The sequence below is a fragment of the Pseudopodoces humilis genome, chromosome 6 (genome assembly GCF_049639895.1).
Source record: "Pseudopodoces humilis isolate 2021_Gansu_Grassland_sample_001 chromosome 6, ASM4963989v1, whole genome shotgun sequence".
In the NCBI taxonomy this organism is placed as follows: Eukaryota; Metazoa; Chordata; class Aves; order Passeriformes; family Paridae; genus Pseudopodoces; species Pseudopodoces humilis.
The window spans coordinates 69,749,124-69,776,048 of NC_142205.1; the positions used below are offsets into that span (position 1 = coordinate 69,749,124).

At 42.9% G+C, this 26,925-nt stretch overlaps 1 protein-coding gene across 1 annotated transcript in view; it reads left to right on the plus strand.

Moving 5' to 3' along the window:
• Positions 1 to 14,188, plus strand: part of ARSJ (arylsulfatase family member J) — a 34,327-nt gene extending 20,139 nt beyond the window's left edge. Inside the window, exon 2 of the mRNA XM_005532151.3 lies at positions 11,632 to 14,188. Within this exon, the coding sequence (XP_005532208.1) occupies positions 11,632 to 13,033 (1,402 nt within the window). The 3' untranslated portion in view covers positions 13,034 to 14,188. The remainder of the gene's footprint in view (positions 1 to 11,631) is intronic.
• Positions 14,189 to 26,925: the final 12,737 nt, after the last annotated feature.

The window sequence follows — 26,925 nt, forward strand, 5'->3', positions numbered from 1 at the left end:
TTGCTGTCATATTTTTCCAACTAATGCTTGGCTCCCACCGGAAACCCTGTGGTCAAAGACCAAATGTGTAGGAGCTGCTTTTCTGTGATGGTGATAATTTCACTTTGGCACCTCTGAGAAAACAGAACATGTCCTTTTCATCTTGAAGGACCAGATTTTTTGTAAAGGAAGCTTAATAGTGCTGATTGGGAATCAGTGGTCTTCTGTTAGTTCCTGTAACTTCTGTTGATTTAATGGAGATTTAGGGTCCTTTTTGAGAATCCCTATTTGTGTCTTTAGCTATAAAAAATACAGACTAGTTTGTAAAATTCCTCTGCAAGTGCACTTAAATGTCAGTTCAAGAGCAGCCAGTTGTTTAGATCCATCCCGTTCGAGAAAGCTCTTCTGTCACCAAGGGATTTAAGCAGGTGTAGAAGCTCTGTCCATACAAAGGTATCTTCTCAAGTCAGAGCTCCATAGCTGTTTAGTGAATCACACACTCATAAATGCTAAATGTGTTTCCCTTTCTCCTGAACAATGAGTGTTTCTCAAAGAATCACTACTTCTACTCTTATTTTTAATTTTTAATGGGTTATCTTCATTTTCTGGGTGGCATTAGCCCTTAAATCCCTTCTCACAGGGGATGTGATGCTAATATCACTCTACTTAATAAAATGTTTTCAGGCAGGGGGAGAAAGCCCCACAGAAGGCAGCATACAGTGCTGATGGCATCTCTGCATAGGTTCCATTAGTGTATTAGGAGTTGCTGGCTGTGTTGTATGCACACTGCCAAAACTTTGTGCGTGTCCCATTTACACCTCACTTACTCTTATCCAGCTCACTCCGTTACGTGAGTCATTTTTGTGGTATTTTCCCTGGGATCAAAATCACCTACTAGCATCTTAAATAAGGCACAGCTTCATTTATAGCAAATATATTATGTATGCTTTGTCTGCTTTTATACATAGTTGCTAGACATGTAAGAGACTCTGTTTCTAGATTTTTGTTGGACCAACAGCGAGAGGGCACCCGTTTCCATTCCACCCTCTATTTTTTGCTCCATTTTATTTCCAGTGATGTTGCACCACAGCTTCAGTTCCTGTTAGGCTTTTGGATGCTGCCTCAGTGTAAGCAGCAAAGCAAGATGTGAGTGAGGAGCAGTGTGAATGAGAGTCAGGAGGGATTAGGGAGAGAGCAGTGACATCCAAGAGAGCACTACTTGTTTTGCTAAGCCGGATTTAGGAGGGAAATAAAGAAGCATTTTTCCAAATCTCTTCATTATTCGTCACACAGTGGCCTAGAAACAGATGTGCTGTTAACCTCTGTCCCGTATTAACTGCAGTTTGTTCCTTTCTCTGGTGTGGGAGGATGAGGGGGAGGGAGAAATGCAGCAGGGTGGGTGGCACGAGGGGGCTGCGCAGTGTCCGTGCCATGGCATCATGCAGCCATCAAATGTGACACTGAGAGTTCTCCATCACATTCCTGCTCCACAGAACAGGAATTACATTTCTCCTAGCCCTTGCCTGATTTGGGCAGGGAGCAAAGGTAGCATCTCAAATCCATTGGTACAGGAGCAGAGAGATCCCTGTCAAGTATCACAGAGCTTCTTCAAGTACCATTAGTGACAGGACAAGAGGGAGGGGCCTCAAGTCATGCCTGGGGAAGGTTTAAGTTAGATAGTAGGAAGAACTTCTTCACCCAAAGGATTGTCAAGTTCCGGAACCATCTGAAGCTCAAGTCATCACCCCTGTGACATTTAAAGGACACGTAGGTGTGGCACTTAGGGACGTGGTTTAGCAGTGGAATTGGCATTGTCAGGTCACTGGTTGGACTCGATCCTAAAGGTCTTTTCCAACCGTGGGTCACAGTGAGCTGGTCACGTACCTGCTGAAGTTGCTTTGTTCCTTTTGAGTTCCAACGTGGTGCTTTCAATGCAGACATTTTACTTCCCTTTTGAATGCTGTACTATAAAGTGTGTGCTGTCTCTGATGTGGTAGTTAAAAATTGTCACAGAACTGACTGACAGTCCTGCAGCACTGCTCCCCACTCTTCTCCCTGTGCTACAACAGCACACCTACATCCACTCAGACGCTGGCAGTGAAAGCAGTTCCTTTCCGTGTGGAGTCTCCCCTGTGAGTAAACAAAGATGTTCCATTTCCCCATGGTGTCAGTCAGGAACCTGTCATGTGGGACCCAGGTTAATGCAATACCTCGTTATCTTCATCTGTTATTTCTTTGGGAACCACACACAGGGCCTTGTCTTGATCAAAATTGAACTCAAATGTTGTGGTCAGATCTGAAAAAGGGGTTTTAATATAGTGTTTCTCAGGTGAATCAGGAAATAGAAAATCCAGCAGCCAGCAATATGTGACAGAACTCATACATAACTGGTGGCAATCACTGTAAATAAGCAGGTGCCTGTAAGCACTGTATTTTGACAAGTCCAGTTACAAACTGGCTTAGCATCAGAGTGAGGCTCATTTGCATCCTGCCACCTCTTTTATCAGGACTAAAAAGCCCATTTTGAGCTTTAGCTGTGTTGTGCAACAGGCATAGTTCCATCCCTGCCCAAAGGGATGAGCAGCACAAAAGACTCAGAAACTGATATCAAAGTGTCAGAAGGACAAAAGAACTGGAGGTCAGTGGGGATGCTCAGGCTGAAAACTGTGCAGAACCCAGAAGACAGCATCTCTTGGCTCCCAGCCCTCCCTCCCTTTCAAGGCAAGGTTATTCCTCTCACTAATGATTCAGTGCCACTGCTGCTGCCAGCAAATGTCAGCCCAGAAAACCAGCGAGATTGCTGAAAAGTCAAATTAAGGTGGCTTTTTTTTCCCAGATAAAGCTGTTGTTCATATTATCAGGGCTGTAGCTTTTCTGGGAAAATTACTCTGGAGTGGCATGAAGCAATTGTGGGTGTTGTCTGTCCCTGTAGGGAGAGCAGAAAACGGCATCGCTCTCTCACTGCCAAGAACGAGACCTTAAATGAGGGATCCGGGTGGGCACCACAGCCTCTGTGAAACTTCAACTTAGATTGTGAATGACACTCTCAGTTCTGAATAACACCTTATCATTTCATATGCAGCAGCATCAAATGCCACTGGCTGAAATGCATAATTAAACTGTAAAGACTGACAGCAGGTATCCCGCTCTCAGGCTGCTGTGCCGTACATGGGGGGTGAAGGAGAAGATAATGATTTCCTTTTGATGCACATGTACACGTTTTACAATGATGTTATGTGATGGAATGCATTAAGTAGAACAAATAGAATGACCAAGTTGAGATGAAAGAGAAATAATCATCCAAGAATATTTCTTAATTAATCAGCATTCCCAATGAACCTCCACATGAAAAAAAGGAGTTTGGTGCATTAATTCGTGGACTCATTTTGATACTTTGATGACTCTGAGCAAAATTTTACCTAGAAGTATATTCAATTAAAATTGATGTAATTATTCTTTTACTTCAATAGGTACATATTGATTAAAGGGGGCAGAATCTGTTCTCTGTCCTGGAATAGAGTCTTGGAGACAGTCAAGCTTGAGACATCTCACAAAGCAGGATAATAGAAATATTATAAATCCTAAAGAGGTGTGGCTGTTACCACTTGATCTTTGTACTCTCACGGTAATAATTTATCTCTAATTTTAAATTACTGTCTGTAAGACTTGTCCAGGGGTTCAAAAGAAACTTAATGGCCTGTGATACACTTAAGCTCACTAGAGCAGTGGAACTATGATGTTCTCCAATGTCACACTCAGAAACGGTGTGTTTATGTAGTTGGTCAGTGGTTAATAAAAAATTACAGCTGTCACAAAGTTTGGATGTTGTGAAGGTAATCTAAAACACTTCAGATGTCTCTGAAGTACCACATAGCCCTAACTTTTTTCAATGTCATAATGTTCTTTATTTATAAAGCAATTACCTCTCTCAAATGATACCATATAAGCCCGTGATGTGGTGGCTGTTAACCTGTATTTTACATCCTGTCTTTTTGCCCTCAGTCATCCTTGCTGTCAATTCAAGGTCATTTTACAGCATTTAGATTGATATAGGCTCTAAGTGCTGGATGTATGAATAATAGATAAGGACAGTTCTAATTCAGAAATGGTACTAAATGCTCAAAATGAGTACTTTAATTAGAGAGTAATGTAAGACAATAACTGTTTGGCTGCTACCTTAAGGGCTGCCATCAAGTATGTCATTTTTATGAGAGATGTCTTCTTATGAAAGGCAACCATATAATGAACATCTTTCACATCTCTTAGGTGCATTCACTGAATAAATCCTTCCTATATAAAGATGAACCAACTTTCCTAAACTGTCACAGGATTAGGTGGAAAATATTTCACACGTGCATGGCAGGCTTTCATTTTTGGTCATGTAAAAAATCCTGTGTTATTTTAAATATTAAAATATTCTTTTAGACAGAATATGAGACACCTTGAAGTTTGCTCTGTCTGTAACAGTGACTATTCTGGGATATTAGGAGCCTCAGGGGTGCTGTTCTCCCAGCAGAGCAGAGAACAGGGGCTGGAATGAAGGCACCTCTCCATTACAAACTGGAACCTGCTGTGTCCCTGTCCTGGCACGCTGGTGCTGCTCCAACCTCACTTTGGGAGTACCCGAGGCGAGGATTCTTCTGCACACCATTTTTAGACTCCATTTATCTCCTTTTCTTCTGGTTTTTCTCCTGCAGGAATGGCCACAGCAGGACTACAGCTTCGTCTCTAACTAATCGCAGAGTCATTTTAGGTTTCTTTCCCTTGGAACATGGTGATTAGGTGTCATATCCGCTGGGATCTGCTGTTGCTGAGAGCCCAGAATTTGGTGGCAGGGTCTGGATTTGTGGTTGGCATGCAAAGCATTTAGTCAAATTGTTTTCTTTCCATGTCACTCCCATGTAGACGTGAAACCGCCAGCGATGATTATGCAATCACACATTTTCCTCCCCTTTTCCCTAAATGAATTACAGTGATAAAGCTGGAAATGTGCTCTGTTTCCACAGCTGCAGCAAACTGGGAGCAAAGAAAACAATAGCTGCATATACACATGTGCATTCCAGCTGCTGCCAGCTCCCGCTTATCCTTGCTATCCTCCCATTGGAGCAGATAAATGGCCTCCATGACAGGAAAGGTTGGTAGCAGATAAGCTGCCAGTATAATAATGTTTGGTATGAAAATACTAATTGCAACTTAATTTGGAGGGTGATTTAAAGTTCAAGCTTCTGGAACCAGGGAGAGTAGCCCTGAGGAAAGGCAGATGAAGGTTTCTGTTCCTTTTCCCTCCCAGCTTGGTCCCACAGCCAGATATTTTTCCTTTAAAGCTCACAACTCTGGAGACAACAGTTGCTTTCCCGCTGTTCGCTGAGCTCTGCCTCGCTCCAGGGGTGCCAGTTGCATCTGCAGGAGCTGGGAAGATAAAAGAGAGAGGATCTGGTGTGAATCCTGGAGATGTAAAACTGTTGGAATATAGAGCTATGGAGAACAGCATTTTGTGACCAGTTTTCAAGCATTTCTAGGTGCCAGGTGATAAAAATCCATTTCACAATATAAACAATATCAGGGTGTAAGGACATCATTTAAATGACCAAATGCCAGGGCTGGTGTGAGATCAGAATTTCAAAATGATTCTGAGGTTGAGTTCATGCATCAAAATCCAAATGGCATTTGGTGAAATAAGGATACCTCAACTCCTGTAAGTCCTTGGACAAAGGTCACGGGAGCAAAATTGCTAACATTATTAGTCTGCAAGGAAATTGCTACTTTATTTTTCTTTTCCTGAATTTGATAGAAGAGTCTTAACTGATTTAAAAACAACAATGAAAAACTTGAAAGTAGGGCAAGATACAGAATCTTCCAAATGACATATATGCAATAGCATTGCCAGAGTGATAAAACAGTAAATAATGGGAGTTAGACTTTTTAGGTAAACACTTGGTTTAGAAGTAGATACCTTTCCTGCTCTGATTTATAAGCACATAAAAATTCAAGGAATACATCTGTGGATGAAATGTGAATGTGTGTGTGTGTCTGAGTGAACGCTTCAGGTTTGATTTGTGTGGGCTGACACAGTGAAAGTCTGTGAGGGTTTGGAGTTTGCATTTAGTCTTTAGTGATACATTTTCTTCTCTGATCCATTCACACTCAGAACCCACCTTCCCCCAAAATCCCGAAGTCATAGCCAGAAGATAAAAATGGTTAAATGATAGATAATGAATGATAGATCCAATATAGAAAACTGTGGTTTTCTGCCATTTTTGAAAGCTGAAATGTGCGCTTAGGTAGCGTAGGCTCAGGGGTCCTTGGCATGAGCAGACTATGTTGCATGAAAACTTTCATGCTGACATTTAGGAGTGTTTCCCATGGGATTATGCACAGTTGCCATGGACTGTAAACACTGAAGAAATGAGATAGATGGGACTTATCTTAACCTGGTCTTGTCCAGAGCAGATAGTGAATGTGCTGCCCTAAAGAGTGCCAAGGTGCCACTGCCTGCCTTGGCTCTCGTGGGAGCTTGGCAGTTGGAAATCAGCAGTCAAGACTTGTTGTCAGTCTCTAAGTTAGGAAAAGAAGGGAGATAGGAAGGACAGGAACATTTAGAAAACATTTTGCTTATCAGCAAATTGACTTAATAGCAATGATAGAGAAGCACTGTGGCTACACACTCTGGCTTTGTTGTTATCAGTGTGAAGGGACGGGACTTGCTGATGGTTTGGCAGCAATTCGTGTCAGGCTGTGATGGCTTTATTTGCATCTCATTTCAATCAGCTCAGCCCTGCCCTCTGCCCCAGTGTCTCCTGGATCAACCCTTTTCCAGCTTTACTCTGAGTTTAGTTTTAAAAACCTCAGCATACGCAACATGAAGCATTTTGTTTTTATGGCAGACATTTCTGCTGCAGAGGCATTTTGTGTGATTCTTTCACACTGCTCTATATCCAGCATGATCAGGATCCCCCTGCCCTGCTCTTCACCAGCCTGGGTGGAAGACTGACAGCAGAAGAGTTCCTGTTTCCCTCACAAGCTGAAAACAACTTTGAGATGACTCAGAGTGAACGTCCCTGCCCAAAGTAACAACTTTTTCAAACCTGTGGGGCTTGTGGGCTCCATGCTAAAGCCTCAGTCCACTATAAAAATGTCCTTGTTGTATCTGGTTTCTCTCTCTGGTGATTGTGTCCTGCTGCTGGTGATTTGCTGGTGGTAAGTGGAATGCTGGGGTTTTTTCCCCCCACTAACTTGGACCTCTGAGGACTGAGGGCCCTCAAAATGACATATTTCTCTATTTTCTATTCACCTGGAATTTCTCTGTTTTAGCTGTTGTGTTATACAAATAGTTTCAGGGAAAATGTCAAAGACTGTTCTTTAGTAACCCCTAAATCTATATTCTAGACTGGTATCTGCATGTTGTATTTTTAACAAGGAAATGCACAATTGTCAATAATGATCCCTTTAATTTATGTAGCATGCAGACCTCAGTGCTGTCACTCTCTATGCAACTCCTGGCAAATGTGGGGTTTTTATTTAAAGTATCCTTTTCTAAATCCTAGGCTAGAGTTCATTATTTTTAAAATTGAGATTTTTTTTCAACATATCCTGAGCTATGCAAGCATAATAAAAATACATTTTCCACATGTACTAACTAGAGCTATGCTAGCAAAAGTTCCTGAAACTGGAAACTTCCAACTGAGCTTCTTTGTTAAACTTCAGTGAGACTTAAAAGAATCTCAGTTTGAAGACAATTAATGCAGTATTTGAAAATGGTGAGAGCTTGAAATCAATAGTGTTGTACATGCACATCACAAAATTAGAAACATCCCAGCTTCTTCCTCAGTGCAGAACCCACCCTGAAGTTAAGGGGGAAAACACTCAATAGAAAACTCCTCAGGGGAAGATTTTTTCAGGAAAGCTGTCTTGGCCTACGTCTGTGTAAGGCTGTGTAGGGGATGTGAGGCGTGCCAGGAGAATCTTTCCCTCCACAGCCCCTCAGTCCTGCTCTCTGCTGCGGGGGAATAGCACTGAAAGTGTGCAGAGGTTCTGTCACTGATCTCCTGCTCTGCAGATGAGAACTGGAAACTAATTCAGTGCTACTGAGGGCATCAGAAAAAGGGGAAATGAAGCCTCCCGATGTTAATTCCTCAAGCTCAGGTCTCACTGACTTTGGTGTGCCTGTGGTGATTTACATCCATAACACTTCAATGTGCAGCTGACCTTCAGCAACTGAATGGTTTCTGTACCTTGAGACTGGAGGTGGGAGTGATGTGAGAGCCACTGCCTGAGCTTTGTGTCTGAATTAAAACAGGAAGGGAACTCGTGTTGGAAAGGGGTGTCATGAGCTCACACCCAGGAGGGAGGATTTATTTGCTTATTTATTTTACAAACCTTCTGAAATATTTCTCTGAGCATCCAAGAAGCAAAGGGCTATGAAGTCACTGGGGTGCTCCCAGAGGGAAGCCGTTGCTTTAAAGTTTCCCCTACAAACAAGAAAACAGCTCAGTGTGTCAGTGAGCCAGCACCGAGCATCTGCCTTGGCTGCAACACTTATCACAGTGGGTTTCACTGTGAACATCTGAACAATACACCAGGAAAACAAAAACAAGAATAGAAAATGCACAAAGAGCCGTCCCTGTATAGTGAGGAGAAATTAATTTTTAACATGCGTCTTGTTAGCTGAACATTTTGCACAAACCTTACTTAGTTCCTTGTCATGCAAATTGCAAATTTCACGTATTCTAAAGGAGACACTTATGATCCAGAATCTTGGAGGAGTAGGGAGGAGAGCGTAGCATGTGCATATAAAGTATTCCCAAGTCTTGAACCCCCCTACTCTTTATACAGGCTCTTAGCAGTTAATGGCCTATATGTAAATAATGCCCAGGAAGGTCAGAGTCTAAAAAATGATGAAATAGATTCTGTGGCTTGTCAGCATTTGCTTAGAATTGACTGGTTACTAGTGCTGAAATTCTAATAATGAATTCCAGACCATTCTCAGTCCTAACTTGCTTTCTGCATTTGGGATTAAATTCAACCAATTTATTCTAAAAAGTGGAAGCCATGAAATCTATAGGATATATCTCACAGACATTTCATGGCTGTTGATGAGCTCATGACTTAATCTGCTAGAGAACACCCCCAAAATCAGCACCTGACTCTTAATCCCTTTATGTTGTGCCTGGTTTAGGTTTTTTTTCCTCTTGCACAGTCTAGAAACAGTTTCAAAACAGTTGTTTTGTGACAACTTTCTTATTGCTATTAATGCCATTTGCTTCCATATCATCACTGTCTTTTGCCCAGGTTACTTTGCTTTTCTACGAATGCCCTGCAAATCCTTTGAAAATTAAATACTTTTACTGGAAAAGTAATGTTGGCACATAATGGATCAATTAGAAGGCATGTGGCGCAGGAAAGTGAACAAATCTTGACCATTTTTGTCATAGTGAACTGTCTTCTGATAATCAGAGGTTGATATTTCTTTGAAGCGTTTCTACACTTGAAATATTTTGACTTAAAAAATGTATCGGTTTGCAGGTTTCTTTTTCTCACACACGAGTATAAAAATGTGTCTCTTTGTGTGCCTATAGGTATATTCTGAAGCACAGCCATGCCAGAAATAGCACACAGACACACTCACACATCTGGGAAACACACCAAAGTCTCCTGCAAAGAGGCAGCAGCAGGGAATATACGTGCATATAGATGGATGTATGTTATATCTGCACTCTTACCAGCATATTGAATAACTTCCTGAGGGCACTGCTGAAACAAGATGCAGTGCTGAATAACCTGTATGACTGAGGTTAATTCTTGCTATTTTTTGGTTCAGTAGTTGTCAGATCAACAGTGTAGGAATTTCATGCTTGTATCTCTAATTGAGTAGCCCTGGCTGGGGAATCTGCCCGGTGTTTTAGGAATTCTTGATGGGAATTAACCTTGTGTGACTATCATGCTTTCTCTTGTAGGCACAAGAGGCAGATTGGATTTTTTGCATATTCTGTGGCTTGTTGCCCTCAGGCCCAGCTTCTCAGTTTCCAGAGGAGAAGGGTGGTGGAAGGATCCCTCCTGCTCACAACAGGAGAAAATCCTGACTTCCAGCAAAATTAGCTTATTACAGAGAAACTGCCCAGCTGGGACTCAGGGCTGACCTTGTGATCGAGGAGGCTGTCAGAGTTAAGGAAGCAGAAGCTGTTGACTAAAATAACTGAGTGGGGACAAGGACTTTTCCACTTGGATCAAAAAATGGGATTTTACTGAAAGGATTTAACAAGGCGGAGGAAAGGGAAGGAGAAGGAAATGAAATGCCTTGTGGACATAGTTCCCTGAGGAGTCCCAAATATGGAATGTGCTGAAGTATGGGGCACTGCATGGCTTTCCTGGTTGTAATTTACCTGTTTTAAGAGGAGAATATTGCAGCTGAACCATGGGAAGGATGTGGGACTTGTGTGCACGTGACATTTCTTTTACAAAAGCGCAACGTAGATCCCTGAAACCCGTAATTTTCAGGGTGTGTTTTAACTCTCTCCTGCAGCATCTCCTGTGTTGTCAGCACCAGCGTGTGAGTTTGGGGACAATTGGGTGGCAGGGCTCCAGGTCTCCAGCCTGCTCCCAGAGACAATGCTGTGCAGAGGGGCCGGGGGGGCAGAGCACAGTGCAGCACGCTGGGTCCAGAGCAGCACAACACCCAGAGCTTCTGCAGGCACTTAGTGAGACCGGAGCTTCTGGTTCCGTGGAAATTAGCTGCAGAATTAAATGGGAGTTACACAATCCATACACATTGCCAGCCATTAAAGACAGCTATGGCGCCTTCAAGGATCTTGGCCAGGAAGCCCTCGTATGAAAGCAGGCTCTAAGTTATTTATGGACAGGCAGAGCCTAATGGTTTTAATTTTCTAGATAGCTCAGGAGGCCGATCAGATTGGCAACACCAGCAGAATGTGTCAAGAAGCCCCAACTCCTGCTACCACAAATTAATAAGAACTGGTTTTGGGGGAGATACGCAGTTTTGGTGGATTTGGTTGTTCTATACATGGCTGAGAATTGAACCTTCTCGGGGAGAAGTTGTCTTTGGTCTGCTATCTGCTGTTGCATTCTCTTTTTTAGTGTCAAACTGATATAAATGTATTTGCCCTTGATTTTTGATACTTACTGCTGCCCGTGCTGGATTCATTTTCTCATCATATGGAGGCCATATGTATTCTTTACACATAGCCTGTAGCACACTGCAGAATTTATTATCCCATCCTTTAAACATACTGCTCTTACACACTCAAAGCCCAGCATTTTTATATGCTGTAGATACGTTCACCGCTAGCGAATTACGAGGCACTGTAAAAATTGTATTTATCCACATAATTTTCTGTAGTCATTGTTAAATGGAGACATGTGGAGGAGAGAAGGGTGCCTCAAAGTATCGGTGCTCCTGTATATGTAGGTATTTTGAGTAGCTCAGATTACGGAGGGGAAGGTTTCATCCCGCGGAGAGGCGAGGACAGATTTCATAGTGTGACCGAGTTGGTTTTTGAAAGCAGCGCACACAGGCACTCTGAAATATTTCCAGAGAAGGCTGCGGCTTCCATAAGGATATTTTCTGTTGGGGCTAAGGTGTCCATACACCTCAGCATTTCCTCCACCAGCCTGATGCCTGTCTCCTCCCACCTCCAGGTACCAGATCCACACGGGACTGCAGCACTCCATCATCCGCCCGACGCAGCCCAACTGCTTACCTCTGGATAACGTCACGCTACCTCAGAAGCTGAAGGAGGTCGGGTACTCCACACACATGGTGGGCAAGTGGCACCTGGGGTTCTACCGCAGGGAGTGCATGCCCACACAGAGGGGCTTCGACTCCTTCTTCGGCTCGCTCCTGGGCAGCGGCGACTACTACACCCACTTCAAGTGCGACAGCCCCGGGATATGCGGCTACGACCTGTACGAGAACGACAACGCCGCCTGGGACCACGACAATGGCATCTATTCCACGCAGATGTACACGCAGAAAGTGCAGCAGATCCTGGCTTCTCATAACCCCAGGAAGCCCATATTCCTGTATATTGCCTACCAGGCTGTCCATTCGCCTCTTCAGGCGCCAGGCAGGTATTTTGAACATTACCGCTCGATAAACAACATCAACAGGCGGCGGTACGCGGCCATGCTGGCCTGCTTGGACGAGGCCATAAACAACGTGACCCTCGCCCTAAGAAAGTACGGCTACTACGAGAACAGCATTATCATTTATTCTTCTGATAACGGTGGGCAGCCGATGGCCGGAGGCAGTAACTGGCCTCTCCGAGGAAGCAAAGGCACCTATTGGGAAGGAGGTATCCGCGCTGTCGGGTTTGTGCACAGCCCCCTCCTGAAAAACAAAGGGTCTGTGTGCAAGGAGCTGGTGCACATCACAGACTGGTTCCCCACGCTGATCACGCTGGCCGAGGGGCAGATCGATGAAGACATCCAGCTGGATGGCTACGACGTGTGGGAGACCATCAGCGAGGGCAGGCGTTCCCCTCGGGTGGACATCCTGCACAACATCGACCCGATCTACACCAAAGCCAAGAACGGCTCCTGGGCCGCTGGCTACGGGATCTGGAACACGGCCATCCAGTCTGCCATCAGAGTGAATCACTGGAAGCTGCTGACAGGAAACCCGGGGTACAGCGACTGGGTGCCTCCGCAGGCCTTCAGCAACGCGGGTCCCAACCGCTGGCACAACGAACGCGTCTCCTGGTCAGCCGGGAAAACCGTGTGGCTCTTCAACATCACGGCCGACCCCTACGAGCGTGTGGACCTGTCTGCCAGGCACCCAGAGGTGGTGAAGCAGCTGCTGAGGAGGCTCTCACAGTTCAACAAGACCGCGGTGCCCGTCCGCTACCCGCCCAAGGACCCTCGCAGCAACCCCAAGCTCAACGGAGGAGTCTGGGGGCCGTGGTTTAAGGAGGACGATAAGAAAAAGAAGTCGGATAAAAGCAAAGGTGCAAAGAAGCAGAAGAAGAGCAAGAACAAGAAGAAAGCCAGTCGGAAAAAGGGGCAGTCGTTTCACTGCCGGTCACGTCTTGCTGGTGGGTAAACTCTAAGCAGGCTCCTTGGCCGGGCCTGAGTCAGCCTGGCCCCACTTCTTGAACTTCAGATGGAATGGACTAGAAATGCCAGTTCTGCACTGTGGATGAAAGTTGTCATCTTGTAAGTTTGTCTCTGATTTCACCAGCACAAGATACTTTAACACTCTGCGTGACCCTGTGACAGACTTTCTCCTCCACAGGATGAGTGGTCCTCGCCCATCACCAGACACATTCCGCATAACAGCAGCGATAGCATCTTGTTCTAGGAGACTTAGCTTTGATGGACAAATGATGGTTCCTTGCCTTAATTATTAGCTGGAATCTTTGGAGAGCTTGGAGATGTCAGTGGCAGATGTTCTCAAGCTGACAGATGGTTCAGAAGGAGAAAGGAGAAACAAAACCAGAGAACCTCTGTGGGTCAGTGCCAGTCATCAACCTATGACCTGTTTTGATACAACACAGCAAAAACTGAAGCCATCAGGCTGACTTTGTTGAGGTGCTGGGGAGGGGGACATGATAGGAGGAAAGCTGCTTTAAGTTAGATTTTGTCCATATTAAATAATTCTGAAATATTTTTAATATTTCCTAGATGTGCTGAGCTACCCCCATTTGCAGTAAAACACATGACCAACGAGCACACGCCACGTGTAATTTATTGCAGGCATAGACCAAAATGCATCGCCAAAGTGAATGTAGTATTTAAACACTTTAAGATAACTCTACAACTATATGTAAAAGATATAACTTATTTTACAGCACAATCCTTACTTCTCTTCCATTAAAACTTCCTGGCTGATGCAAGGTACTCATGTGGATGCCAGGGTTGTTGGGTTTTTTTAACGTTGACTTTTTAAATTTTATTTCCACCCTGTCATTCAGAGTTTATTTAACAGATTCATCTCCTCAGAGTACTGTAAACCAAGGAAATACTGTATACACTGCTAGGATGAGGAAGGAGAGCAATTCAGGTGCATCACTGCATTATATATTTACCTTCAGTGGTTTTGAATGTAACAAAGGGTTTATTTAATTTAGGAGTCCCGTGAATATTGTTCAGTTTCTGTACAGAGGCTAGGCCATCTTGATGGTGGGGGGGAAATTCTACTTTAAACCTTTTATTTATGTACCTATTAAAATAGTTTATTTTTATGGCATTCATAAAAGCGGTCTGCCTCTTTTTTGCATCTGAGATAGAAATTCTGGCCTAGTCTGTTTTAAACAAACTCAAGGAAGCTGTTTTATTAATATTATTTTTGGTGCAGCGATGTTGTCTGACATTTTGCTTCTGAAACAGAATTTCTTCTCCCAATACGTATATCATTGGAGACATACTTCAAAGTTTGCCCTTTTCCATGGATGATGGATGCATGGATGGCTGCACATTCCTGGTGGTCTGTGGTAATTGATAAAATGCACACACACATATAAGCTTCAAGATGAATTATGTTAAGTGAAATTGATGATTCATTTGTTGAATGGCTATGACGTATTTTGGTAAAATTTCAGATAAGTCTGTTTTTCAGCAGTGTGTCACTTAACTCAGAAATTATATAAATGGATTATGGTTAAAAAATTGAGCATTCCTAAAATCAGTGTACACAGACATCTGAATGAAATACAACTGTCCAGCACTCCAGCAAGCCATGACCTTTTCAAAAGGCAACTAACTGCAGGTACCTACTGCCAAACCCGGCAAACTGAATACTTAAAGCTATAAAGCAGAATAAAACTGCCCTTACCAAAACACAGAAACAACTCTAGCAGCTCTTAGAGTTACTTCTGTAATGAATATACTGGGGAAGACACAGAAATGGACTTGGAGAATTGCAGGTAAATAATAATTAGAAAAGGATGGTGTGTATCTGCTTAAGTGCTTAATATTGTCGCTGTTATTTTTCATGCTGTGTGGTCCTTAAGATGACTAATTAATTCCTTAGAAATCTGTCTTCACATCCACACTATCCAGTGAGTAATCAGGAACTCGGATGTTCTCTGAATTCTCACTTTTTTTAAAAAAATGTGCCACTGATGTCCTTAAAAGAAAGGAGAATAACATATTGAGATATTATACTCCAAAATGCGATCTATAAAATTCATATCTTTGAGAAGATACATGTAATTTTCCAGGGTAATTTTTAAAGGCAAAAATTAGGTGTATGCATTAAAGTGACTAAGATATTTTAATTTATTTTGGCATAACAGCAGCAAGGCAGTGTGATAGAGTGTTGTCCTCGGAGAATTAATGACTGCCCTTTTCCCTGAAAGTTTTATGGTGGCTTTGGCTTTCATTGGGCCATGGCAGCCAGAGAACATTATTCTCTGACAACATTTTATTCTATAATTATTTATATCGGTTCTCTCTCAGGCAGAATGGGAGTCCTTGAAAGTAACCGGTGCCAGGCAGAGCAGTGGATCAGTTCCCTGTGTGTTAAATAAATGTGCCACAAGAGTAAGTGTTCATAGAGTACACAGTGCGAGTACATTTCCAATGAATTTGATATTTTGATCTAGCAGAGGGCAAAAGTTTAAAGCAAACTTTTAAAAAAAGTTTTAAAACACTTTTGAAAGTTTAAAGCAGCACGGTGGTCTCTGGTTCATGGGGATCCAGCAAACCCCTCTCTCTTTTTGCTGAGCTCTCAGTGGCTCACACACTCTCCCAGCAGCATTTCACAGCTTATTTACATCTGCAGATATGCTACATGCCCAGTCTCAGGGAAGGTTTGATAGATAAACACTGAAAAAGAGACCTGGAGAACACCTGGGTCGGGGACAGACAGTGTCTTACGATTTTTAAAGTCGTTTCAAGCTTTCTCCAAGCTCTCTGCAGGCACAAGGAAAAGGCTGGTTGGATACTATCTCTGATCTGGCCTCAGTGACAACCACACTTTTAAGGGGCCAGCCCATTCTTCAGAAGAATGCTGTCTTGTTCAGGTTTTCTCAATTTTATTTAAAAGCTCTTCACAAATAATTTTCCAATGGTAAGATAATTTTTAACGTCATCAGTGACTTTTAAACTTTTATTACCAATAATATCATTATTGTTATTATTATTATTATTATTGTTGTTGTTGCTGTTGTTGCTGTTGTTATTTAATTTGACATAAATTTGGAGACGAAACACCCTTCCACAGCTACAGGTAAAGAGGAGTGGAAGGGGTTCCAGGAATGGTAAACCAGAACATGCAGGGAGATGGGAGGGGGTGGCCATGAGGTTGTGAGGCTCAGCCAGACTTGCAAACTTTAGAGCACGAAGGCACAATGAGGTGCTTGGCAAATTTTAAACACCACCCAAAGTAAAGCACTTCACAAACTTGAACTTGGTACTGTTTAACTTAGCCAAATTCTAACTTACCCAGACACAACAGGATACTAAGGCATGGCCTGGAATTTTTTAGTTTGGTGTATTTTGAGAAGAAGGTAGGAGAAAAAAGATGAAGGAAAAGGAGAAGGGTTTGTAGGCAACACCTGGGATGCAGCGTGCTCTGAGCAGGCTCTAAACCCCTGGCAGGGGAGCCCTCGGAAGCCGGGCCGTGTCCTTTACTCCATTCCGCTCCCCTGGGGCTCCCCGGGCACGGCTGCGCTTTGCTGGTCCCTGCGGGGCCCACACGGACGGACAGACGGCACCACTGGGTAAGGGGACAGCCCGACATGCTGGGGAACACCGGGGGGAGATGGGGGTGTCGGTCTGAAATGGTGGATGAGGGCTGGAGGGGGAGTCACACAAGGACACCATTTTGCGTCAGGCCCTGGGTCACTGCGCCGGTCTGTGTAAGGGCATGGGGGAGGTCAGCGTTTCACTGTGCAGAAGGGCATGGTTCACTCCGCCATTCTGTGTCAGGCCGTGGGGTCACTGCCATTTTGGCTAAGGGCATGGTTCACTCAGCCATTTTATGGCAGCCCATCGATCACTCCACCATGTTGTGTCAGGCCATGGGGTCGCTCCACCATGCTGTGTGAGATAGTGAATTCCTCCCAGTGGTATTCTTTCGTGCAAATGTGGGTGCTGGATGACCCAGATTCTACTTCGAATGTGGTTCAGGAAATCTCTGAGAAAAGAAAGCAAGAAAATTCCTTTTAGTATGTTTTCTAGAGTTTTTATTTTTTCATCTAAGGAGATCTCTGAACAAAGAGCTATTCCTTTGCTGACTGTTGATGTGCACTGTACCCAAGTACTGGAGGAAGTACCTGTTGGTTTTCAGTACGTAACACTCCCAGATTAACGCAGGTTCCTTTTGTCATCTACCTTTAAACACAGTGAATATTCATCAGTGACATTCAGGCAAGGTGAGTAAAATCTGGTTTTCTTCATACTACAGACACTATTAATTATACAACCAATGTTAGGTCTCTTTGTCCAAAAGAGAACATTAGCTCAGAAAAAGACGCCGGGACCTACAACGTGCCGGTTTGCTATTGATTTAATGAACTGTAGTCTTGGGACAGCAGGAACATTGATGTTGCCATTCTCCATCTTTTATTTTCTGCTTTCCAAGAACAGACAGAGAATGTGTATTCCCATGGGGTAAAAAAGAGCATAAGATTTAATTTAGCAGTTAAGTAACAGAAGCTCCACTTCAGCGTCCCATTCTGTTCAGAGGAGTACTCAATAATGTACATAGCATCCTTTCTGTGGATCGTAAGTCAAGGTGTTGATGAACTGGAGGATTTGTGTCAAAGACAGGCCAATGTAAAAATACAAAAATGCTCTCTTTTCCTGCATTTTTCTTCCTGCTTTCATCTCTGCCAAGCAAGCTAATAACAAAAAAATATAAATACAGATAAACACACAAAAGAAGATATAATTAAGTACCTGGATTTGAATTAATGGTGCAACAAAAGTATAAGCCATGATATGGTTTAAGTTATTTCATAAATTCCATTCATTACAGGTATAATCAGGGCAAGGTTGCTGAAGTTTAGCTTGCAACTGAAGTAACAGAACTGATTAACAACTGTTACTGTGAATTTCCATAATGAAGGGAGAACAGGGTCCTGAAATGTCATACCAATGTAGCCTGAAACATACTTTTTTATAATTCCTTGTAAACATCAGTGTCTCAGGAAAAGTCAAGTATTTAATCACCTGAAATCAGTGCAGGCCATGACGTTTGTTGTCGTTCCCTAGATTTGCTTCAAAAGATCACTTTTGAGCATTACTTGGCAAGGACATCTTTATTCCTCATTAAATGCAGCTTGTTTCTGCTAGTTAAGCTTCTGCTAGTTAAGCTGAGCCAGCGTGGAACAGCGTGCAGGAGAAAGTCAAAGCCTTACCCTGAGTGTAGAAATGGTTCTACACCAGCAGTGTGCAGGGCACAGTTTGGAAATGGACATCACTAATAACAGAGCATCTGTATGCCTTTGCCAAAATCCAAAGGAAGAGACTAATTCCTTTCAGATAACCAAGCTGTGGTTTTTAAGATGGCTGGAGAAGGGGGAGTGTGGCCTTGTGAGAAGATGAAGAGCACCAAGCTGTGACTGCTGTCAGGCTTTGAATAAAGAAATTGCATGTTGCTTAAAAGAAGCATTTTGGGACAGTGAACTGTATGCCATTAAAGAAATGCTTCATATAGCATCATCTAATTTTTTTCTAAAGAAGCACAACTTTCAAAGCTCTGAATATTGGTAAAACTGGAAGGGCATAGCTAGTAATGTCTTACCTTTGGACAATATTCTGAAGTCTTTCTCACAGCATACTTCTTTATAGTAATTAGTTGCAGTTTTATTTTGGTTTTCATCAGCAGTTTCCATTACATTTTGTCACTCTGGATGGAGGGAATATAGTTAGTGTTGATAAAAAGCATATTGGGTCAGTGATGTTGATCTTTACCAAATTGTTTAGGCTCTCAAGTGACCCCTAAACAATCTCTTAGCAGACACATTTCTAATACATCTAAATAATTGATCTCTTATTACTGCCTGGCTGTGGAGGATTTGAAAGAAATCCACATAGAAGGATTTGAAAAAGTACAGAGGGAACACATAGCTCTGGCCTTCAGCCCAGGTGACTTCAGCATCCTTTGTCTTTAAATGTGATTTCTTTGAGGTTTTTACTGCTGCTAGACTTTTTTTCTCTTCTCTTGGCAAGGAAAAAGGCTGCCTGATTAATTCTGCTTTCAACATTGGCTGTGAAAGTCTGCTTAGAAAGCCCCTGTGTGGAATGGCAGCAGAGAAGAGCAAGAAGTGCCTTCTTTTTGTGAGGAAGGACACGCTGTGCTGCTTCCCCTGCCTCAGCCACAGAGCCCTCACCACCAGACATTGAATTCCTTAGCCTGTGAGTGTGCCAACATCCAGCAGTTACCCCAGGTAATGAGCAGTTGAGATGAAGTGGTACCCTTTGTGCTTGCTGTCTTTTCTTTCCCATCACTTTGTTACCCTACAGCCTGACTGAACTTGTGGGATGCTTATATTGAAATCTGTGGAAAATTCTCAGCAGGCTGAGATCCCACTGACATCTCTTTCTTTCCCATCCATGCCAGATGCCAGCATGAGGACCTGTACTAGGAGATAGTCCTTGAAATCCAGGTGGAATCACGTCTTTGCCCTGTGTTAGCTGTGGCTGTTCCTCACAGGCACACAGGAAACATTTCCTATAGCAAAATCCTAAATTTAGCTAAATTCATAAGCATACAGTAACCATTCTCACTGTCCTGTCTGCTTACACAGTAGCCTTCTGAAATACACAGTGTCTTCCCAAAGGCACAGGATTCAGGTTGCCATTTCTTATCCTTGTCTTCAACTCCCATTTCATTGTTCAAACTCAAGAAATTCTGTTTAACTAGGAGATAGTTGTTTCTTGAACTGACATGAAGGAAAGTGTCCAGTTCTGACTTAGATCAGAAAAATATGAAAAATCCATTGCTTGCCATTGTAAATCTCTTGCAGTAGTTAACATCTGAGTTAAAGGTATAAATACCTTCTTTTTAGTTTGATTTTTGGTCTGGCTACAGATTGCAGCTTTATGTTATTTTTATCCACAAGACTAAAGAGTCCTTTGGCACCTGGTGTTTTCCTCTCATGACCGTACATCTGTATTCCAACCTTGAATATTTTTTTAGAAGCTGAACAGATTGGCCCCTTAAAGTCTAATCATTTTATGGCACTTTCTCCAGTTCCCAAGTAGGAGCTGAAATTTTTTTGCACACCTTCTCCAAATTTTCAGTGGACTGTAAAAAATGTGGACATCAAAAGTAAATAAAATATTTCAATAGTAATGTCCTTCAAATGATGTACAGAAATACTACCTCCTGAGGAGAAAGCCCTGTGGGCTGCACTGAGCCTAGAGCATCCCCTGCTGCTCTGGGCTTGGGATGGCACTCCCAGGCAGGGAACTGGCTGTGGAGTTTGTGTTTATTTTTGTTGTTCTGTGTGAGGCAATCTTTTACTCCCTAGGTGTTGCTTATTCTTAGAAGTACAGAGAAAAACACCCAAACATTCAAGTTTGAAAATATCCCAGAAAAAGGATTTAATGTTTTCTCATAGGATTTCCATTCTCTGTCTCAACCCCTACAGCCATTTTATAAAAGCTCCCTGTGCTAAGCAGAAGGGGAAAATGTAAAAAAGAAAAAGGATACAGAATAAACTTTCTCATTAAATTTTATATCCCATAATATGCTCACAGCAGCCATGCCTATAATGTTTAATTCAGGAAAAATACCCCTGTCCTTCTCTGAGGATTATATTTTCAAAAGTCACTTTTCCCCATTTCCTGATTCCAGAGGGTAGGCTCTGTTTAATTCCCCCTAGTTGAAATCAGAGATATTATATTTATTCAGATACAGCCCTCAGGGTCTCACGCATAGCAGGAGATGGTTGTTTCCCAGCAGAACATGTTGAAGAGCTTAGAGGTGAGTAATCAGTGCCATAAAATAGCTGCTCCATTTCTGTAGTTATGGACAAATCTTCGTTCTGGTTTTGCTGGTTCCAAGTGCAGCGTGCTGGTTTGTCACTGCTGAATGAGGAAATTCACTCAGTCTCTCTTCTAATTCCACAATTATTCAGTCAGTAATTGCCTAGTGATACTGTTTCCCCAAAGATAATTCATTTTACACCGTTTTTCTTTGCCAAGTACTTTCAGAACATATAAACAGAAGTAGTGCAAGGGAGTCAGTACTGCTGGAAACATTAACAGCTTTGATAATGAGAGTAGAGCAAGTCTGAGAGTTTATAGTTCCTGCTGTGCACAGGTCCAGGTGAGAGGGACACTGATGTAAAGGGGCATTTGGGAAATCACTGAGGTAGGTGTGACAGCGGTAAAGTAAAATTGTTCATTACAGGGAGCGTAGATGGAAGGAAAGCCAGTTCAGGTGTAAAGTTATCAACACTTTTCTTGTATTCCCAGTGGAAAAACCACGTCAGGGACTCCCTTCTGTGTTGTCTCCAGAGACAGAAGACTTCCCAAGGTATGAAAGTGTGTTTCTGGTGCTGAGATTTATCCTGCTATACTGTAATCTTAGTTTACCTTAAAGAAACAAAGGAAACCAAACCTTTTATTGTCTATAGAACTCACTGCATTTACTCACCACACCATCTTTAGCATCTCCCACCCATCATCACCACTTAGGTTTCTCCTGATTCACAAAGCCCTCAATCTCTCACTCTTCCCTGGGATTTTACCAGTATTGTTTGTTGTTCTGTTCCCCTGCAGTTTGAATCTATTTTCCTTGGAAGCAGCAGTGCTGTTCCCAGCAGTGCTGGCTGCACACTGGCCCTGTGAGTGTGTCAAGTTTTTAAGCGATGCGGATGTTTCCTGATCCGTAACATGCAATAAACAGGTTACCCTCCGGATGGAAGATTAAATCCATGCTTTTGTTAGCAAGTTGAAGCACAGGCTTTAGCTAAATTATCCCCAATGCCTTTGCCTGGCCATCTGTTTCCAACGGAAATGAATCTTGAGCTTCAATTATAAATCTCTTATGAATATTATTTTTCTTTTCTTTTCTATCCCAGTCTGCCCTTTTGGAGATTGGTTGAGCTCTCCCTGTGTCATCTGAAAGGTGAGTGGGATCACCAGCGTGGCTCATGGTGTGATTCATTTTTTCTATTAGCCTTCCTGTTAATGACTTTAAATCTATTTATGCTCCTGCTGCAAGCTGAAGCAAAAATATGTGTTACCAAACCACGTTCATAAATTTGCTACAGATACATGTTATTAAGCAGGCTAAGTACAAACATGTTAAACCATATGGAAAATCTGCCCCAGTCTTGCTGAATTGTTCCAATGTTTAATTACCCAGATTGTTAGAAGTGTGTGCCCTCTTTCTAATTGTTTTTCTAATTCTAATTTCCTGGTCTAGCCCTCAGATCATCTTGTAATTCTTCATGAATTCAAGACTGTGTGCATAATGACAATGTGTACAGATTGAGACCAAACACAAAGAACTCCTAGTCCAGGTGCTGCTCTCCAACAAAGCATTACTCATCTCAGTAAGGATTTGCCATTAAAATGCTGTGTAGTTTATTATTTTTTTCCAAAGAAAGGGTGAAGTCATTCTCTTTATTTTAAATTAAATGGGGGACAGGGAGGAGAACAGAGTGCTCTGGGCTGAGGTGTCAGGGGAGTCCTTGGTAAGATCCTCTCTGGAGCTCTACCCTTTTTCCTGGGAGGTAAAGGGGAGGGGTATTCACATCTTGTGCAGTGCAGGGCAGCAACTCCTTTTTGTGAGCAAGAAAGAACAGAAGAGCTCACTGAGTTACACATCCTGGCACCTTTTCCAGCCCTGCTGGGGGAACTTGGCCCTTGCTATTCAGCACAAGGACCTCGAGCAAGAGAGGAACCTTTTCCTGCCAAACTTTCCTCCCCAGCAGAGGCCAAGTTGCAGCAGCACGGTGTGGAGATGAGTCAGTGCAGGATGGACGTGGGTAAACACTGTTAGCTGACCTCTGCAGAGCCAGCTGCGTTCATTGCTTCACCCCAGAACCTCTGAGCTGGGCTGGTATTCAACACTCACCACTGAATCCTGGGGTATGCGCTGGTCTTCTGCTCCAGCTTTTACCCCTGCCACGTTCAGTTCCCATCCTTCCCCCTCAGCTCTTGGTGCTTGCCATCAGTCAGGATCGTTCTCTTCAAAGGATTTCCAGTTTAGAAGGGTGCCAGGTTGCCTTTTGGTCTTCTTGAAGGTGCTTTCTGTCCAGAATGACCAGAGTAACTTTTATCAAAACACACTTTATTTGGGCATTCTTATAGCCATGGCTTTGTTTGAGGGATTTAAAAGCTGTGTGGATGTGGCAGGTGGGGACACAGTTAATGGTGGCCTTTCTGCCACTGTTAAATCAGCCCATGGGTTTTCTTCCTGTATGATTTTGCACTGCTGAGTGCTTGCACAGAAAATGTATCTACACGAAGTGCTTCATACAGCTTTTAAAGAAGTCCTGAGAAGGTTTGCTATTACTTTATAGAATGAGACAGGGAAGTATCTTCACACTCACCCCTTTCCTCCCATTTCTGTACTAAGTTCAGTGAGTGAAAATGATTCACTCTGATTTGTTCTCATTCCTGCCCAAGCTGTGCTCTTCCCTGAAAAATACAATATTTCTTTTCATATTCTCCACAAATACTGTGTCTATGACTTCTCCCTCCAGCGTTCCTCATGGAGAAGTTTACCAGCAGCTCCTGTGAAGAGCCGGCATCTGAGAAGCATGAGGCAAAAGGTGGGATTGTATCTGGCACCAGCTCTCTGCACCTCTGGAAGAATAGTAATCAGCCTTTGGAATAAGGGAAGACGCTCCAAGGATTGTTCAGCTGGACCTATAAGTTTCTGGGCTGTGAAATGTAGAATGATAGAGAAGCAGGAGATGGAAGATAATGGCAGGGTTCCACTCAAATGAAGGCTCTGGCTTTACACACTCAGCCTCTGGGAAAAAAACACAGATAGAATTGGTTTGTAAAGCAGGAAAGATGTTGGTTCTTCATCCAGTTTTGCATCAAGAACTCCAAACAATAGAAGCATTTGTGTGGATTTTTATAGGGGCAGGTGACTTTAATTTATTCTCAATCGCTGTCCGTGTATATGTAGTACAAAACAGATATTTAGGCAACAAAAGATAATCCAAGACACTTATAACTGTTATGCTACAACATTAGCACTAAGTTACTCTCTTAGTAACACAAATAGTTGTATTAAGCCTCCTGACCCTGGATTTTGGGCACCTCTACTTTTCCATCCATAAATCCTCTTGAATCAGTGACCTCTGGGTGTTGATGGCTCGTGTTAGGCCCTCTCTACACACCAGCCTTGGGAAATGAGGCTTGGAATATTTGTTTCAGGTTCCAGCTGCTGTGCCTGGGGATGCAAGAAGTGTGCTCAGGCTCATTAAATCTGCAGGACTTGGAAGCTGTGTCCGTGGTGACACCACAGACAATATTCCACATGAAACCCAAGCACTGGAACTCCTTGGCATGAGGCACACGCGAGCGCTCGGGAGCAGTTCCAGAGCCGACTCCAGCACGTCTCCTTGTTTTTCAGCTGCTGACGAAGAGGTGGTTTGTACAAAAAATAGTCAGAAGTGAAACAGATGTCCTCAGGGAAGCTGGAGATGGAAATAGTTCTCACGTGAGGCATCGCACACACACGGACTGGAGGCTGCTTTGGGAGTTTCTCCAGAGACCAGCGACCTTTCCTGCAGGTTGTGGGGAGCTGAGCTTTCTCCTGCCTGGAGTTCTGTGGGGAAAACAAGATACAGTGTCAGATGTGGAGTTCTTATAGAGGATAATATCCTTACACAACTTCATTTCCCCAGGCTAAGAGAGGACAGTGCTTTTCCAAAACATGGATAAGCCAGCTGAGCTGCTGTACCACTTCAGTTGTTTCCAGCTATAGGCAGAATGTCTCTGGATCTGTAAGATGCATTCTGGATTCCAAAAGAAGGAATCTTTCCCTTTAAGTCTGCTCATTTCTTTAATCTAACACAACCAACCTGAAATACTCTCATTTCTTTTAAACTCTGCTTCTCAATTTGCTTTTGAATTGCTTTCATCTAGAGTGTGAAATTCCAAGTCACTGCAGAAAAACTGTCTGAGGAATATTCTTGGCAGTTCTGCTAGGAGAGAGTACAGGAAACCTCACAAGAGAGTTGGTTCCAGCAGCACTGCCATCCACGTTTCACAGCTGCAGGGACATTCAGAGCAAATCCAAACACTGGCTTTCCCTTCAGCAGCGCCACAGCTACCCAGGACACGTCCCTGGAAATGTCCAAGGCCAAGGTTGGATGGGGATTGGAGCAACCTGGTCCAGTGGAAGGTGTCCCTGCCCATGGCAGGGGGTGGCTTGGATGGTCTGTAAGGTCCCTTCCAACCCAAACTATTCTGTGGTCCTGTGAAAACATTTGCAGGCAGCCCCTTGAGCTGCTCAGCAATGCTGCACCAGTATATTTCATACCTCATCTGTGCATGAAGCACATTTTCTTTTACTGGTGCAAGTTCTTGAATATCACTTAATCTGAAATGTCCTTGAGATGGAAGGGGTCCTCAGCACCCAGCTTTGGCCAGGAGATGATCCCTCAGGAGAAGACACCACGGAGGAGCCATGAGGCTGTCCTGAACAGGCCAAGCCATGGTGACCTTGCTGTGAAAATAGAGAGGCCTTGATTGCAACAGCCCCAAAATGCCCAGGGAGTAAGAGCAATCCAGAAATGCATTGCTGACTTCACCCTGTGTGTTCCCTGGATGACACAGACCCTCAGCTTGGATCAGCCGTGCTGCAGCTTTGGGGCTCCTCAGCGTTCCCCTAAAGGGAAGGTAGCCCAGGCAATGCAGCCAGGGGTGTCCACTGACACCTGTGCTGGCATCACTGCTCTGCTCTTGGGCTTTAATCTCAATTTGCCTTCAAGTCTGCAATACAACCAGCGGTTTTTAAGCCCGTTACTTTCAGAATTATTTTGCTTTTAGGCAGTACAGGTGTTATTTATTTATTTACTTATTGGTCTCACTGAATTTTCTCATTTCTCTACTGGAAATGTAAGATTTTTTTTTCCTAATTCTGGCAACTGCAGTACCCACATAACCCTGAACTTGCTTTTTAACCCACTGGTGTTAGTTTAGTGAAACCATCTGAGAGGTCTTGTACAGTTTAAAAAAATAGCTGTATAGCAGTGTGTTTGTGGGTACATGTGAACACTGAGGCATGGCAGGAAAGACTTTGTCAGTACTTCTGTCAGTAACTTTATGCAGAACTCTGACTTATTATTTTCTATTGTATTTTATATATTATATTATTGGAATAATACAAATTTATTGAGGCAGATTAATTGCTGAGTAAAATTTCAGAATGGAATAAAACCGGAATAAAAGTCAACTAATACGTTTCTGACACAACTTTCCCAAGTATATTAAACCTAAAAAAATACCCTTGGGTATTCTATATTTAATATCTTAAGGTATTTCATATTTAAGATACTTTAATATTCTAAGGGCATTTAAGGAATAGGAGATACCATTTTCTTGCAACAAATGACTTTAAAACAGAAAATAGTAATCATGTAGAAGGGCAGAGTATTAACAAACACTTGATTGCACTAAATAATCCTCTTTAAAAATCTTCCTGATTGTCCTGACCTTTTCTTTTTGTCACTTAGCTGATCTGCATGTTATGAGTTACCAGCTGAATTGGGTGTAGAAACAATTAAACCCAGCTCCCAAGTCTTCCAGAATGACTAAAGTAAAAGCAGATTACAGTTAGGAGATAGCTAGGCAATAGTATTCACTGTTCAGGAAATAATACAGAGCAAGCTATAGAGAGCTCTGGGGAAAACACTGGGAAGAGGGAGTATCCATTTTTTTCTAGTTATTATCTTCCAAAAAACAGGTCACACACATACTATGTTTGTATTAAGTAAAGTTAGCACATGGTAAAAGGAAGTCCTGTAAAAATGTCATTCAGAGAAAATTATTTCTTGTACCCTAATG